Source organism: Leuciscus leuciscus (genome assembly GCF_965113295.1).
Source record: "Leuciscus leuciscus genome assembly, chromosome: 22".
NCBI classification, from domain to species: Eukaryota; Metazoa; Chordata; class Actinopteri; order Cypriniformes; family Leuciscidae; genus Leuciscus; species Leuciscus leuciscus.
The window spans coordinates 10,202,168-10,220,003 of record NC_138746.1 but is presented as its reverse complement, the minus strand read 5'-3'; the positions used below and the strand labels follow the sequence as shown (position 1 = coordinate 10,220,003).

At 38.0% G+C, this 17,836-nt stretch overlaps 1 protein-coding gene across 1 annotated transcript in view; it reads left to right on the top strand.

Annotated features, from left to right (window-relative positions):
* Positions 1-17,836, top strand: part of sdccag8 (SHH signaling and ciliogenesis regulator sdccag8) — a 41,174-nt gene that overhangs the window by 21,623 nt on the left and 1,715 nt on the right. Inside the window, exons 15-17 of the mRNA XM_082154367.1 lie at positions 9-54; positions 1,348-1,456; positions 5,582-5,713. Of these exons, the coding sequence (XP_082010493.1) occupies positions 9-54; positions 1,348-1,456; positions 5,582-5,713 (287 nt within the window). The remainder of the gene's footprint in view (positions 1-8; positions 55-1,347; positions 1,457-5,581; positions 5,714-17,836) is intronic.

The window sequence follows — 17,836 nt, the reverse complement described above, 5'->3', positions numbered from 1 at the left end:
AACGTGAGCTGACACAGACGCTCCAGCAAATGGAAGCGCAGCACGAGAGGAGTGGTGGGTGTTCACCGGTGCACTGCCCCTTGCCAGAACAACCGCCTCACCCGCTCTTCCGCCTGCCTCACTCCCGCACGCTCCGGGCATGAGCCACACTGTGCGGGACGGCATCAGGAACACCTGTAACCTTTGGCTGGCCGAAGGGAGCAGATGCTCGGCGCTCCAGAGCTTCAGCACTACGTATTAGTTAGCGTTTAAAAATGGGGGGCGGGCAGCGCTGCCCACTGTCTGCTGATTTCAGAGTGCTGCTCTCACATCTGTTGCACCATCTGGATGGGCGAGTTTAGTTTATTTACCTGTGTTTCCAGAAACTTGAGGCATGCTGATTGCCAGAACAAAGCGCAGAGAAAACAAAGGGCTTCTTTTTGGCGCGGCTGCACGGCACACATGTTGTCTAAAGAGAAATGGCATCAGAGGCTCAGCAGGAAGCTCTCTGGGCTTATGGAATTAGTCCTTTAATACCACAGACCACTTCCCTCTCTAAGCATATAATGGCCACTCTCGATAGCTAATTATTTTTGTCCTGCTTCCCCCCGTCCCTATCTCTCTATCTCTAAATGGATTGATTTTAGTAGTTAAGACAGCATCGCCTCTAGATGATACCACTTTTTTTTTAAACACTGCCCTGTTTGTTTAGAGTCCAGTTTGTTTCTTTTATCCTGCTTTGTGTGTGGTGTCTCTGTGGCCTGCACATGCCCAGCTAGTTTCAAAGCGCAGAGACGCAGTAGGAATCTTTTGGTGTACTTTCAACAGCTTCTGAACTTTTTGAACTTGATGGAAACTAAATTTAATGAACACAACAATCCACGTTGTCACTATTTTCCTGCTTTCTGTCTGTCTCCTTTTCTATCCGTCACATTTTCTTTGTGTAGCTCAGGTATAAATGCAGAATATACAGGGGGGTCCTAGACCAAATCTGAGACCACAATGAAAATGTAGTATTTTGCACAATTTCTAGGTCATTATTCAAATAAGTAAATATGTGACATTAATCATGTGACTGTACAGACGGTCAGGTGCTCTTCCATTGAAGCACAAGATGTTCTTTGGATAATCTCAAATCATGTTGGAGAAAATTATCATATTAAATCTATTAAAATGTATTTCAGTAAACACTTTCAAACTACTTTCTGATTTTGACACATGACCTTGAACTAAAAAAATAAATGTGTTACTTTTCCACCCAGGAAGAACATTCATTATGTTTTTTTTGTGTTGCTCTTCCTGTGTTATATATTTTTGCACATCTGTGTGTTTGCTGTGTTAATAAGTCAGTACTTTATCTGTTCACAGTCAGAGAAACAGACGCTCTGCTCAGTGCTCAGAACAGCCTGATTGGGAAACTGAAGGAGGAATGTCAGACACTTGGGGCAAAGCTGGAGGAACTGGCCCAGAGCAGCAGGCATGTAGCACTTTCAGTCCTTTAAGATCATGTATACAGTATTAATCTTTTTCATTTATTACAGACTCAAACCCAATGTAAAACTCAAAACCCAGTCAAGTTCAGGCCAGGTACCAGACCTACATTTGTGGCAAGTTGTTGAGTTTTAAAATGGTTAGTCTTAAAAAAATGTCCTACATATTTTATTGATTAGAAATTGCTAGTTCATTAATGACTAAAGAAATTATCAAAATTTGGCAAATAAGTGGTAAAATTTGGTAAAAGTCACTGGTTTAAAGATGTGTGAACTCTGGCTGTCTTCAGGGCTTCTTTGGTCACGACTCTCACGTCTAGCATATCTAGAGCTGAACTAAACATAGTGTTCACTGTAACTGTGCTATTCCTTGCAGTGAAATCAGTGAATATCAGTTTCCATGTTTAAAATGCAGATTGCCTGACATGGTCTTCTCAACTGTTTGATCTTGTTGACGCTTTGTGAATTGTGTATCTTCGCGGAGTCCGACTTTCAGCGCAGAGCCACTCGCGGTGTGTTATCCAGAGCGTGGCATCCTTTCTGTGCCATACTGCTCTAGTCTGTGCCCCAGTAAGGGAGCTGTCACTGTACCCTGGCACACGCCAGCCTGTCCTCCGCGCAGGCTTTGCTCTCTGCCCATCACATGTGCCTCTCACCTCAGGCCTCTGGGGTAGTCAGCTGTTAAAACAGTGTAAAGCGCATTACTCACATCGCAGCTTGCAATCTGCCATGGTCAGTCAGCCCAGCTTGGGAAGGTACAGGCCACTGCTGCTCGCCCTCCCCCTTCCGCCCGCACGCTGAACTCAAGAAGACCTCTGAAGAAGATGAATGCGGCGAATCATCTCTGCGTATTTGTGATCGCACTGTAGTTTTACAGTTGCTGTTGACTGATAAAAACACTCACATGTGTAGTTGACAAATGCCAGGCAGTGTTCTACTTTACTTTTCTACTTACAGCATTTTCTCATTCTTTTATAATTATTATACATGCAGTTTTTATGAACTCATATTATGACCTCATTATATTTTTATGACCTGATGGAATATCTGTACTAAGAATTAATGTCACACTACAGGACTATTTAAGTGAGCCATAAAGAAGCACAAAAAGTGAAGAAAAGCTGTATTTGCATAACTTCTGCAAACAAGGTGAATGAAATGTATTTAAAAGGTTAAAACAAACAAGGATGGGCTGTTGACGTACAGTAAATTACATAAGGGATATTCACATTGCCTCAGGGTTTTGATCATTCTGTCAGGGATTATTTTGCGATAACATCTTGCAACTATACATTATCACATTTATTACAAACAAATGCCCCATATTAATAATTTATTATAACAATCAATAAATTACCATTAAATATAGATTTGAGTTAGAATTATTTTATTATTTAAGTAGAAGTGAGATTTTAAAATGCAGAAAAATAAATAGTGACTGGTCTCTTTAATTTGGTCACTAAAAGTTAACATGAACAAATGATTAAAAATAAATAAATAAATGCAGCATTTATTAATCTTAGTTAACATTAGTTTTAACATTTACTAATACATTACTAAAATCAAATGTTGTGTCTGTTAATATTATTTAATGGACCTAAGCTAATATGAAGTAACAATAGACAGTCGTATTTTTATTAACTAACATTAACAAAGATTAAGAAATGCTGTAACAAATGCATTTCTCATTGTTAGTTAATGTCAGTTGATGCATTAAATAATGTTAACTAATGGAACCATATTGTAAAGTGTTTTAACCAATTTAACCTAAAAGTTAAAAAATCTAAAGTTTATGTTCATGTTAATCATCAATTGCCGACATACAGAATCTCATAAAGCTCTAGTGTTAATGCAATCTGGTACCATATATATATATAATGTAGAAAGTTTTGTAAGTGTTTCATTGCCTTTTAATGTAGTTTAAAAAAACTAAAACAAATAATATGTTATATAATAAGAGCAGTGTATTGGTTTAATTCCCTCTACTGATCTCCTTGTCCTGTTGTTTTATATCCGGTGACAGTGTGGCCTTCTGTTCAGTGTTGTGTTTTAAACCTATAGGCAGATGAGCACGCAGCACGCTGGCGACAAGGTTCATTCTGCTGAAGACTCAGATGAAGGTTGCTCTCGTGTTTATAATGCAGCACATCCAAGCGAGTTGTGGTGGTGGATTTAATTACTTGTATCTTTAACAGCTTTATCAAACACAACCCATTAGGACATCTGCTGGTGACTTATTAAACAAGTTTACACATTAAATCAAAGATCTGTTTTGGGGAGCTGATGTCTTCGTTGTAGACTCTTTAACTTTTGGAGAGCGGGGTGTTTACAGTGCTAATGGAGTTGACTTGGCAGGGATATACCTGATGGCAGAGTGCTCAGGTGTTTCTGGTGCAATGAGAGTGTGGTCTTGTTAAGAAAAAAAAGCCTAAGCCTAAGTAATTGTCATTGGAGCCATGGCAAAGTGATTTGTGCAAGTTCAAATCTGGCTGTGACCCATTCAGTGATACCAACTCTGTTTCCTCCCTATTTCTCATTTTGTTTGTACTGATTGTTCTTCTTCTTCCTTATTTTTCTGGCCTAAAACTGTATGGCTGTCAGAGACCATAATTCGCAGAGACCCCAAAACTCAGCAGTATGGTCCCAATCATGCACCGCTACTCAGGCACACAGACACACTCCCGTCTGACACTAAGTGGCGCTATAAAGAGGCAATTTGCATTTTGGATCATACCTTTGGAACCCTGAGGGTTTCAAACAAAAAAATGTCCCCAGAATTCTTGAGTCAAGCCCTACTACAGTACAGCATATAAATCTTTTCACCATTTTGGCTTTTCTTAAAAACATACTTTTTTTAAACTTCTCCTTGACCGTTGGTCCGATCTTCACCAAAATTGGCTGACAGCAGCTAGGGATGGTGCTGGCAGAAAGTTATTAAAAGCAAAGATATAATTGAATTAATTAGTCAGGCAATGCCCATTTTTATGAGTTGACTTACTTGACACACAAAGACGACAGGACATTCTGAGGAGGCACACCAAGTTTAGCCAAATATTGTCATACATCAATGGAAAGCTTATTTATTCAGTTTTCAATTCAGATGATGTATAAATCCCAATTTCAAAAAATGTACCCATGTGACTGGTTTTGTGGTTCAGGGTCACAAGATTTTGAGCTGCAAATGATATCTTCACATTTATTTGAAATAGTCCAGTGGCATCCTATGACATGAAATTCATCTAAATTTAAATGTTGAATATGAGTCCACACATACACCACAAACTGCCTTATAACAGTTAACATTTTTATACTGGGGAATTTTTTTCACTTCTCTTTTAATCTAACAGTAAGAGAGTGTGATTTCCTTTGAACATCAGTTGCTGCTTTTGACACCTGTGTGTTGCTGTATCCGATCCCATCAAACCTTACTTTCAGTGAATATTCAAGATGGACTTTGCTGTAAAAAAACACATCATAAGATACATTTCAATTGGATCACTAACATCGGTCATTGGTGCTTGGACACCGAGAATTGCTGCTTGCTGCTATATTTTCCTTTACTTTCTTTACTCTCTTTTCAATAAATGTGGAAAAACAAACAAACTTAGAAAAAATGGTTCTCTGCTACTTCATGATAGCCCCTCATACATGCTGCATTTAAATATGGGAGTGAATCCTGAATTTCTCATATGAAAATATTTATATTTTTATATATTTTATTCTTAGAATTTGTATTACTATGTTTCTTGTTGTATTCGTATTTGTATATGTGCACTGGAAGCTTCAGTACCAAGAAAAATTCCTTGTGGGTGCAAGCACACTTGGCAATAAAGCTCTTTCTGATTCTGATTCTGATTCTGATTCTGATTCTGATATCAGCTGATAACTAATATACTGTCCATTAAGATCCGTTTTTGTGAAATGTGCAGTTTTGTTTAGGCTCTGCAAGCTGCTGCTTTTTAAACTCTCTGTTTTTGAGGGCTGACTGATCTAATGTCAGTTCAAGTATTATTAGAGTTAAAGCAGATTTATTATTAGAGTTATAGCTTTATTTAACAGCAACCAAATGTGGATTCTAAAACTTAAGCGTGTGTTTGTGTGTGTGTGTGTAGAGCGGAGATAGAGCAGTTGTCTCTGGAGAAAGAGCACCTGCAGGAGAGCGCTGAGAAACTGCGAGGTCGCTGTGAGGAGATGGAGGAGCAGTGTGTGCAGCACGGCAGGATGCACCAGCGCATGAAGCAGAGGTACACACACCTGCAGCACTGACCTCAAGTCCGCACATATACAGTCCCTATAGGAGCTTGTGTAGTGTATAACACCATGGCATCAGTACATTTGAAAACCAACAGCAATTAGGGGTGTGAATCTTTAGGATGTCTGTGAATCAATTTTACTCATGATTCGCAGGTTTTCAATTACATTTCGATTCAGCAAAAATCTTAATATTCAGGCTTTGTTCACACTGCACACAAATCCGGTTTGTCTTTGTCATTTTGCATGTGGTTAAATTTAGTCTTTTTGTCCAAGTTTGTTAACATTTCATTTATTTATGCTGTTCTGACTACAAAAAACAAAACCATATTTTAGTTGGATACGGCAATAAAAAAAATCTGATTTTTGCTGCCTGTCTGAACAAACCCTTCAAAACCTTCATCTAATGGTAGGCATGAGAAAGAATCACAAACTAGATTGAGGTCAATGAATTAGTGGAAGAATAATGAACAAAACAGGTTGAAATACACTACTGTTCAGACGTTTGGGGTTGGTAAGATTTTGTAATGTTTCTTAGGCTCACCAAGGATGTGATCAAAAATACAGTAAAAACAGTAATATTGTGAAATATTATTATAATTTAAAATAACTGATTTCTATTTTAATCTATTTTAATTTATTCCTGTGATGTTAACAGCAGCCATTTCTCCAGTCTTCAGTGTCACATGATCCTTCTAATATGAGAAATCATTCTAAGGCCCTGTTTACACTTGGTTTTAAGATGCATTTTGGTTGATCGGATCACAAGTGGACAATGCTAAATACAGGTGTAAACGGGGTCTAAAACGTTTTGAGCTTGTCCACTTTTGACCACTTCTAGAGGTAGTCGAAAACATATTCTCATGTGGTCGAATGTGTTCAAACAGCCACAAAAGACGCCTACTCTCCACCTACTGACCTAATGTGTAAACATTATGGTAAGTGCGTTAGCCAGACAGGATTTAAACTTTGTTGGCTGGAGACCCAACTTTAGTTTGGAGAGAAAACATACCAAGCACAATGTTCTCTCACCATTCCTGATTTTTTCTGTCGTCTCCAGGTGCGTTCATATGTAAATTGCGTAAGCTTATTTAATTCATTAGATCGAAAGATCTGAAAAACAGTACATGTACCTGCTCATAGACCCTCCACTCAAAGAAATCAGGACAGAAGTGGTTGAAAGTGGACAAAAGAGATGGATTAAAACACAAGGTGTTAACGGGAATGTGTCTCCCTCATCTACTTGTGATCCGATCGACCAAAACGCATCTTAATACCAGGTGTAAACAGGGCCTAACATGCTGATTTTTGGCTCAAATATTTTTTTTATTATTATTATTAATGTTAAAAACAGTTGTGCTGCTGATACTTTTTAAAATTTTTGATGAACAAAATGTTTAAAAGATAGCATTTATATGAAATAGAAATGGTTTGTAACATTCTAAATGTCTTCATTGTCACTTTCGCTAAGTTTAATGGTTCCTTGCTGAATAAAAGTTAATTTATTAAGTATTAATATTACTGACATCAGACTTTTGAACGGTAGTGTATGTTCATCAGAAATTACATTTTGTCAGACTGAAATAAGGCTGGCTCTTCAAGAAGCCATTGATTGGATTTTCAGGCTGTAGGTTTGTAGCCTCTCAATATGTCTATTATATTAACTGGAATCAGATACTGGCTTTTTTTTATATATCTGATACATGTAAGCAGTGCACTCGTAACACTTAAGACTGCGTGTGTGCGTGTTTCAGGCAGGGGCACATGTGGCCACTGAGTGTAGGGTTGAGGGGCGTCTGGCACACCGCCCGAGCCAGCATGTGGGCGAGTGAGTGTGTGTGGGTGTATCCACAGTACCTCCAGCCTGAACTGAGCTTCTGCTGGGAGCACAACATCCTTCTGTTTCCTCCACAACTTTACATATTAGCGAATATCCACCTCCTCGAACCAGAGAGAAGCAGATACAGAGAAAAGTTACGTTTCCACTGCCGCCTCGTAATGAAAAGTATGTTGTTTTTAGATAGTTGTGCCGTGTGGGCATGTAAGTGAGCTTTCCTCACATAACTGGAGCTGTTAAAATGGTTTGTCACCTTTGCAATTACGCAACATTTCTCACAAGAGCTCACAGACCGAGCTCAGAGGTGAGATGGAGCGATTAGAAAGAATCTATATGTGTGAAATATTTATAGTTATGTTTACCATAGAAGATATATACAAGCTAGAGATTGTCAAATGATTCAATCCCTCTTTTTTTGTGCATCTTTTGAACCATCCTCTAAGAATTGAATGTTAAAGCTAATCTTTTGAGAAGAATTCAAAACAAAGAGAAAGTTTCAACGTGCAAGAGTGCAAATAAAACAATTTCATGTACTGGCCAAAATAGAGAAAAATCTATTTGTGAGAGTTTACCGCATCGCACCGTTTCTTTCTCACTGTTTGCATGCTTTGTTTATTGCAACGCTGACACACACATTTCTCCTGCTGTTGGTATGTAAGACAGAAGGTGCCGGAGCCAAACTTCAGCCCTCGGCTCTGAGTAAGAAACTGAGAGGTCTGGTCCCTCCCGCGTCTTCAGTGCCCCGGGTGTCTCTGCTCTGTAGGGCACTTCACCCCGCCGCCCGTGGGTTAAGGTGTACGTGTTAATAAGTTGGTGCAAATGGCTTCGGCATGCATGCAAATAGCCGGGGCCCCACCTCAGATATTCTTGATCGGGCGCACAATCTGTGCTGCGAAGAGCTGCAACAGCGTGGCACGCATGAAACATTTGGAAAATCAGCTTGATTTATTTTTACCATTCGAGCCAACGCCAAGCAACACAGGGGTTTTCGGCACACAATGTTTCACTCCTGCAAGTTATTTATTTATTTTCCACGTGGTATTCGCATATTTTCTGCCTAGAGATTAGGGCCAGTGATATATGAAAGGCTTGAGTGTTGGCCAACGATTGTGCGTAATAGCCTCGGCTTTATGGAGAACATCAATAATACATATGCGAATCAATCCTATTTTTATTTCATAAATGCATTTTGGGCATCGCTTCACTGCTGTGTAAGATAGTTGACGTTAGTGTGGTAAAAGCCACTTTGGGATGTAGTAATCAGACTATATATATATATTACTGACTAATTTCATATTGTCTGCCTCATTAACATACAATACAGGCAAAGACTCTCTTTAAGTTCAAATTAAGTGTATTGATGAAGAATGTAATTTGAAATGGTTTTGTAAATAATGTAAGAATACTGTTTTTACTGTTCTTATAATTGCATTTTAATGGAAATTTATGGCAGAATAAACAGAAATTTAAACTTTATTTTATATCTAACTTTAATCGAATGAACTAGCTATTTGAGCCATACTCAGGTATGCCTTTAGTATTAAATATAGTATTAATGTTATTATTATTCATATCAGGCTAAACAACATGTGTTGTAAATTCTTAGTTTTGTAAATTCTTATTACTGCTTAATTGTCTTGTGCTTTGAAAGCAGATGCATTTGTGGGTGACAAACATCGTATAAGTAGGCAGGCAGGGGTCCATGGAAATAACAGGGAATTTGTTTTATTAATTTCCAAGCTTGGAAATCATGGACATTTCTATAATGGCATTTCAAAATTAATTTCAGAAAGCATTAATGGGTATTTAACATGAAAAGCTTTTAGTAAGATGACAGGTCCTGCGGCATGGCATTCTGTAGTGAGGCTAAATGATTTTAAACAGCATTTTGCATATTATTTTATAATTAGTATGCATTCTGCTTTTATGGCCTTATATTACTTTTATTACTTTTTGTGCATTTTAGAATTTATTCGTCACACCGCAAATCTATATTTAGGAACTAGGGAGGTTATTCGAAGGTTATTTAAAAAGACTAGTTACAGCGCCTTAAACATCCACTTAAACATTCAAAAGAAGTCTTTTTGTTGATTAAAAAAAATAAAAATAATTGTTTGTCAGCTACCCTGATTTTGGGTAGAAATAAAATCCGGATATAATTATTTGTTATATGATTGCAATATGATTATTTGTCCAAAATTTCACCTGCTCCGAGTCCCTGCTCACACAAGCTCCTCAAACATTCTCTCATCTCCACTAGATGAGCCCCACAAACACGCATCTGCCAATGAGCGTCTTTACCAATTATCACTCCCTCTCACCAACACACACAGAAGCAAGCGCGCTCCTGTTCCTTAAAGGAGTGTTGTAGCGTATACGCAGATGTGTGCCTAAATCTACAGGCTTCTGTCAGCCATATGGCAGCATAAAGAAAGATGGTAGTGGCGTGTGGATGTGCGCGGAGGGGAGCGTGGATGGAGAGCCATGTGTAGCGGTAGCTGGAGCGCTGCTGAAAAGGCTGGAGGAGATGGTGCAATGGAACAAATGTCCGAGAACAGCCGCGCTGCTGCTGGGGAGATGGCTGGGCCTCGGGCGAGGGCTGCTTCATCTGGTTCCCTGCCACCCACCCCATCATTCTCTTACACACACGCGGACACACATTTAAGACACTGTGTGTGTGCTGCTTTTCCCCAAAGCAAAAAAGCTTAGTAAACTTTTCACTTGCAAATGAAGTTGGCAAGGAGTTAAGGAGATGGCATATGTGATGTGGATGATGCTTGTCACTTTTTCTTTAGCATTCGTTTGCTGATCTTTGTCTTTTCTGGGTCAGATGTACCTTTAGCATTTTTTTTTATCAGTCTGGATGAAAGGAAAAAAAAGCTTTTTTCTATTCTTTAAATCAAACAAGAGTCTTGTTTATAATATTAGTGCTTCAAGTGGCATTATTTAAAAGTGAGTATGTAAACACAACAGATTTCAACCATAAATCTGAACTTTAATAATGTATGTGGATCATATTATGTCTTTCCAGCTTCTCTTTAGTCATTTGTGTATTTGATATCGTTGAAATGTATATTCTCAAACAGAACTGTTCAAAACCTATAACCTAAGTATTCAATTTTAACAGCCAACTCAAACCTGGTGCCGCTTGGTAGCACAGAGGTGTGGATATAGACTCTTTTCACATTTCTGTGTTTGGAACTTTAGCAGAGTAAACTTCTATAGTGGAGAGTGGAGATATTGTGATATCTTCGATAGTGGAGATACTTCTATAGTGGAGAGCTATGGAGCAGATATTATTTTTGCTTTCCCATTTGAGAGATAGATTATGACAGTAAGAAAAAAGAACAATGTCAAAGCAGCTGTAATAGAAAACCTCTCACTGAAGTGTTAAAAAAAGAAGAAAATATTTACTATGTTCATTATTGTGGAAGCACTGCTCACAATTTCTTCAGAGTATATAAGGAGAAGGATATTATTTAATCTCTCTTTTATCCTGTTGATCATAATCATCATCATACAGCCGTTGAAAAATTGGGGACGGAAACTTTTTTTATGCTTTTGAAATAAATTTCTTATGCACACTAAGGCGGCATTAATTTGATTAAAAATACAGTAAAAACAGTAGTATTGCGAAATATTATTACAATTTCAAATAAATGTCTTCTATTTTCATATATTTAATGTAATTCATTCCTGTGATGACAAAGCTGAATTTTCATTACTCCAGTCTTCAGTGTCAAATGATCCACATATGCTGATTTAGTGCCCAAGAATGGATGTCTTATGTTGAAAATAGTGATCATTGATCTGTTAGTAATCAGTGATTGCTCTGATAACACATTCAGTGGATACTTCTGACACATTTAATTCAGTTTGAACAAATTATGTGCTTTATATTTAAAAGTCATAGTGCAAAATCACACATATTTGCACTCTTGGTTTTGCAGCTAGGGGGCAGCAGGGAGCCTCTCCACCCTAATATCCCTCTTTCCTCTAGTGTTCTTGGGCCAGCTGGCCCACACTGCTGGGGGCAACAGCTCCATGGCCTGCTGACAGAGCCTTGTGGAGCGGTGGCTCTACTGCTCCTGCTTACGCGGGTGCTGGGCACATCCCAAGGCATGCGAACTGTAAAACGCTTCGTGGTGCATCCAATCGCATCCTATCCAGCGCTAAGACCCCATTTATAACATCAAAAAGTGCTCACTTAGCTCCTTTCTCAAGGTCCCTATGTAGTTTTCGCAAGGAAATCCAAGCTGAAGGTGATAACAAACTTTATGATGTTTGTAGGGAACTGACATCACATATGTTGGATAGCTGAATGTAATTTTTTTTAATGTATTTTTTTATTTGTATCTTTTAACAGCAGATATTTATTGTAGCACGGAGTCTAGTAGATCAAAACTTTTAACTGGCGTTAATGTCCATAACATTGTGTACAAATTACAAAGACAAAGAAAGTTATTTTAATTTAAAAGTTACAACATTTATTTATTTAGTTATTATTCAGTTGTTGTATTATTCGGTTGTTGTCAACAGTATATATATATATATATATATATATAATCATTTAATTTTGCTTTTCAAATATTTCAAATCTTTTTCATAACATAACTGTTGACAACAATGGACAAAATGTTCAGTTGTTACATGTGTCAGAAATGAGTTGCCAATCCAAAATCATTAAGAATACTGAAGATACAAAAGCAAACAATTAATAATAATGGTGGTATAAATAATAGTGATAGTAAATATATAAAATAAAGATAATAATGCAACAAAATAAATAATATTCATGTTCTTGATATGGATTTTTAATTTATTGAATTTTTGTCAAGTGCTCCTCTGCAGGGTTTCCAGTATTGATGTGTTTTACAGCATCTTTTAGGAGAAGAATGCTGCCATTTTGGGAAAACCTATCTAGAAATGGTTAGATGGACTATCATTAGATGGAAAGTATTCATTGCAATTCATAGGGAGGGACTAGGAGCCATTCTGGGTCAAATCATACAGCTCTGTTGTCTTCACATTTATTCACTGGCCACTCTCATAGTCACCTCTGTAATCCAGTCTTGATTATCCAAATAACCACTTAGTAACACTTCATTTTCAATGTGAGTTCCTTCATTCTAAAGCCTTATTTTTAGCTATAAAAATTCAGATAATAAATGACAATTCCATGTAACATTTATTGTCCTATGATTGATCTAGTTTAACGATCTGATTATTATTTGTATTTTTTAGGGGGGTTAACATTTGTATTTTAATCCAATGCCATATCTACATACAGTCCAAACTCAGATCTGTAAATAAAAACAGACAAGAGGGAGTAGAGATCATGTGCAACAATAGACACTGGTGGTGAGTCTATCAGATTAGGGCTGTGAGATCCAAGGCCTGCGGTCAGTGGAGCTGTGTTTGGCCCTGGCAGAGCAGGAGAGAGCAGTGAGGGACTGTGTCCTCGCTGCCGCTGACAGCCCTGTTTTAACCAGGCAAGCCAAGACAGATTGCATATATTCTATACTGCTTATCCTTCCTCCAAGCCTCGCGTACCCCTTCCCGCCACTATCTGCAGCATGCTGCTGATGCGAGCCTCGTAAATTCACTGGATTTAGTGATTTGTCATTCCATTTGTTGAGATCTTTTTCTATTGGTTTGTTTGTGCATTGAAGGAACTAAACCTGCCTCATTTGTTCTGATATGCTGTACTAAGTAACTGTTATTTTTACTGTTTCTGTGAGCCCTGTTCTCATTAGAATGTCTTAAAAGAGATAAATGGTTTTATTTGTGTAGCTGCACTGTTCAGAAACCATTTTTTTCACACATGAGATGACTTCCAGGGTTTTTCTTACATTTTAAATTGTATTATTTTACAATCTATTTATTTTTATATCACCAGAGTTGGGTGGTCTGTATGTCAGCTGTGATTTTAAAAGGACAAAAATTGACAGTTGTGATTTGTTTTGTCTTTTCGCGAGAGCTGAGAGTGTATCCACTGCTTCTTTGCCAGTTCATTTGGCCGACGCTAAACAGATGCTAAGCACTGAACATCACTCCGAAAAATCACACACCCTGAGGCCACAGCAGGCCACACGAGCAGAGGAACTTCAGTCCAGTCCATCAGCTGTACAGGTGGCAGCACTGCAGGCCACTCGCCTCGTCACCTGCAGAGAATTCACACCAAAATAAAGTTTTATTTAAATTTTTTTTTATAATTAAACTAAATTAGAATAATAAAAAAATTGAATAATAATAATTAAAAAAAATACTTTTATCATCTAACAAAATTTCCATCGTAAGTAAACCTTTTATATATAAACTCAGGGGCATCTGATGCTTACTGTCCATTACCGCAGACATTGATTTCGATTCGCCCATAGAGCTAAAGTTTTATATTTACCAAAATATTCATTTATTGCATTGGGAATCTCATTCAATGTTTATTTTATTTTTAACAATTCTGTCTTGAGCCGCCAACCCATAGCTAGACTGTCGTTTTGTTTTCAGTTTTATTTCATTGGAACTAAATAACTACTGGACTGCTGTTTTAGCCAGTGACGCTTGTGCATAACAGTGATTTATGTTACTGAAGTGAGACAATAAAAGCACTTGATAAAAATAATGGTGACACAAGCAGTTAACATAAAATTCCATTTGTTCAAAAGTTTGAGGTTGGTAAGATTTCTTTCTATGTCAAGTAATTTTTAAGAAATGTACACTTTTATTTATCAAGGATGCATTAAAGACATTGTTACAAAATATATCTATTTCAAATAAATGCTGTTTGAACTTTCTATTTCTCAAAGTATCCTGAAACAAGCATTGATAATAAGAAATGCTTCTTGAGCAGCAAATCAGCATATTAGAATGATTTCTGAAGGATCATGTGACACTGAAGACTGGGGTAGTGATGTTGAAAATTCAGCTTTGCCACCTCAATTATATATTGCATTTTAAAATATAATAAATTAGAAAACAGTTGTTTTAAATTATAATAATATTTCAGAATATTACTGTTCTTACTGTATTTTTATTTTATTTATTTTTTAGAAAAAATCTTACCAACCCCAAACTTGTGAGCAACAGTGTAGGTTTAGGTACTCAGATTTAACAGTTTGAGAACCTCAACTTTATATTGCATATATTATAAATATTGCATTTTTAGAACAATTTGAAAAGCAGTGTTGTTGCTTTTATTTGCAGGAACAGTTCTAAGTTACTTACATACCTTTTTTAATTCCCTCCGGTAAGTCAGTTACAAACAAAAGCCAGTATTCTGTGAACTAATTGGCATTTTATAGATATGTAAATGGCCAATACAGCTACCTGAGCACTCTGTCAGCGCATCAGTCGGGTTAACCGTGTCTGTGTGTTGATCTGGCTTCAGTTAGCCTGGGAGCCAGCAGATGGTGTCCTTTCACCAGGGTCAGCGGGGAAGCTCTCCTCTCCCTTAAAACCCTTCTCCATCTCTCTCAGTAGCGGGCAGAGGCAGCAGTGTCCAGGCCGGGCCAGCTCAGCCCAGCTCCATGCACTAAGCTGTATTAAAAACCTAATTAAGTTGCGTGCCAGTAAATGGAGGGAGGTTATTGGATTTGCAGCCTTAGCTGCTGGACAGCCTTCTAATTTAATCAGACTCCCGTTGTGAGTCCAGCTTCAGAGATGACTACGGGAGTTTTCTCTCTCTTTTTTTCTTTCTTTGGGACGGTTTATGGGAGTCAAACACAAACTAACATGGCCCTGAACAAGGGCACGGGTCGTGCGCATCGGATGGTTTCGAGACTTTTCCCTGAGTGGCTGTAAAGCAGATAAATATGGGGGAGATTGAGAGGCGTTTGACATTTGCTGATTAAGGGCGGTGTGATAGTATAATAGGTTAATGCAGCATGCCTGTCTCCAGAGGTGCAAAGGTGCTGCAGACGGCTTGTGTGTGAGGTGAGGGAATTACACAAACAGCTGATTCTACTGGAATTGACGCTCTCAGCATAAAGAGCAAACTTTGTTTTTAGATTCACCAAAAAATATTAATTATTTCTCTAGTGATATTATGGCTACGTTCACACTGCAGGCTGAAACGACCCAATTCCGATTTTTTTGCCCCTATGCGACCTGTATCTGATCTTTTCATGACAGTCTGAACGACACAGATCCGATCTTTTCAAATGCGACCCAGGCCACTTGGGTATGTGGTCCCAAATCCGATACATATCCGATCTTTTCAAATGCGACTTCAGTCTGAACGGCCAGAGGTCGCATGTATCCGACCCGCACGTCATTGATACGCGAAAAACGTCATAATTCTGCGTTGAAGTAGTCGTCGGTTTGAAAACGGACTGCATATTCGTCGAGCTGAGGTAAATCTGCCGAACGGGTCGACCTCGACGAGCCCGTTAATTAAAAAAAAAAAAAAAAAAAAGGCCCACGGCCATTATATATACGTTATGTTAACTTATTTGTGCTGAATCTGATATTAGATAGGTCAGCGGCTGCTGTCTGGCTCTTGTGTAACGGTCGCTGCGCGCGCTCGTGTGTGTGTGTGTGTGTGTGTGTGTGTGTGTGTGAGAGAGAATCACAGTTAAAGTTTAGCTACTTCCGCAAACAACAAGTGACGTCGTTGACCGTTGAGTACTCTCCTGCGCATGCGGGTCACTTCTGGGTCATTTCACGTTCACACAGGAGATCACAAAAGGTCGCATTTAATTGGAAATGTGAACGGCCTTGCAAAAAAATCGATTTTTTTCTATAAATCGGAATTGAGCATTAAGCCCTGCAGTGTGAACGTAGCCAGGAGTCATGAGTCATTTCATTCATTCTTGTTTAATACTGACAATTTTGTTCATTCCTGTCTGATTTGAAAAATACTTTATTATTATTATTATTAGAGCCATACGTTACCGTTATTATGAGTTTAATAACGAATAGTTTGGAGTTGCACGATTTTTAAAATGTGTTTGAAAGAAGTCTCTTATGCTCACCATGGCTGATCAAAAATACAGTAAAAACAGTAATATTGTGAAATATTTTTACAATTTAAAATAATTGTTGTCTATTTGAATATATTTTCAAATGTAATGTATTCCTGTGATGCAAAGCTGAATTTTCAGCATCATTACTCCAGTCTTCAGTCACATGATCCTTCAGAAATCATAATAATATGCTGATTTGGTGCTCAAGAAACATTTTTTATTATTAGCAATTTTGAAAACAGTTACACTGCTTAATATTTTTGTATTTATTAAGTCACTTATGTTAATTTCAATATATAAAAAATCCTACTGACCCCAAACCTTTGAACGTTAGTATACTGTATATTAACATTTAGTTACGTTAAAATATTTTAATTGATTTTAATTTTTTCTTATGCGGTAAGAGGGCTGTAAAGTCATGTACTTGGATCTATAAGCTCACTGTATTTTTTGTTAAAAAAATCTGAGTCATACAACTCAAATGTCATATCCAGTAACTCCAACAGTAAGTAACGCCATATGTCTGCACATAGTTTATGCGTGTTCTCTTGGAGTGATTAGGGTGTGTTTTTCTAGCTACATATTAATGATTGTTTTTTTTTTTACTAATACTGAATCAGTATCAAAGTCAAACAATAAATCTCATGCATTTCGAGAAGAAAAGAAAACCCTGTGTCAAAAAAGCAGATGGTCCCCTATCAGAGCTTAAACGGGTTTACAAATAATGGAGATGTCCTTGCGGCTCTCACAAGTTTTTATTATTATTTATCTATTTCTTATTTTGGTAAACAATGGCAGATGAATGGTACTTTGTGAAAGACATGAAGAACAGCAAAAACTGTGGATAAAGTTTTGGATGAGTGCACTAATACAGAAGAACATTTGGATTAAATAGTGTGAGGAGGAGGTTAGGGCCAGTGTCAGAGCGCTGCCAGACTCTGGAGGTGGGCGGCAGCAGTGGCGCCAGCTCCCGAAACAGCAGGGCCTGAGCATGGGACAGGATGCCCACCACAGCCCTGAGATCTGCCCTGTCCAGCTCACGCTAGGAAGGCCAGCAGAGGAATCAAAGGATGACAAAAGAACAGCGCTCGAGACTGAGGCCCGAGGACAGGAACAAGCTGTCTGGTGCAGGCAGGAGAACTATTCTGCTCACACTCCCAAATAAAATGAATGACAATTATTGTGAAAGGCAGAAACACTGTTTCACCAGACACAGAGAGAAAAAGAAAGGCTTTAAAAATGGATCTGGCACTAGTCAACAAGAGTAGTCATCTATATTCACTTCTGTTGGAATCCTGTACAGTAGCACATGGGCA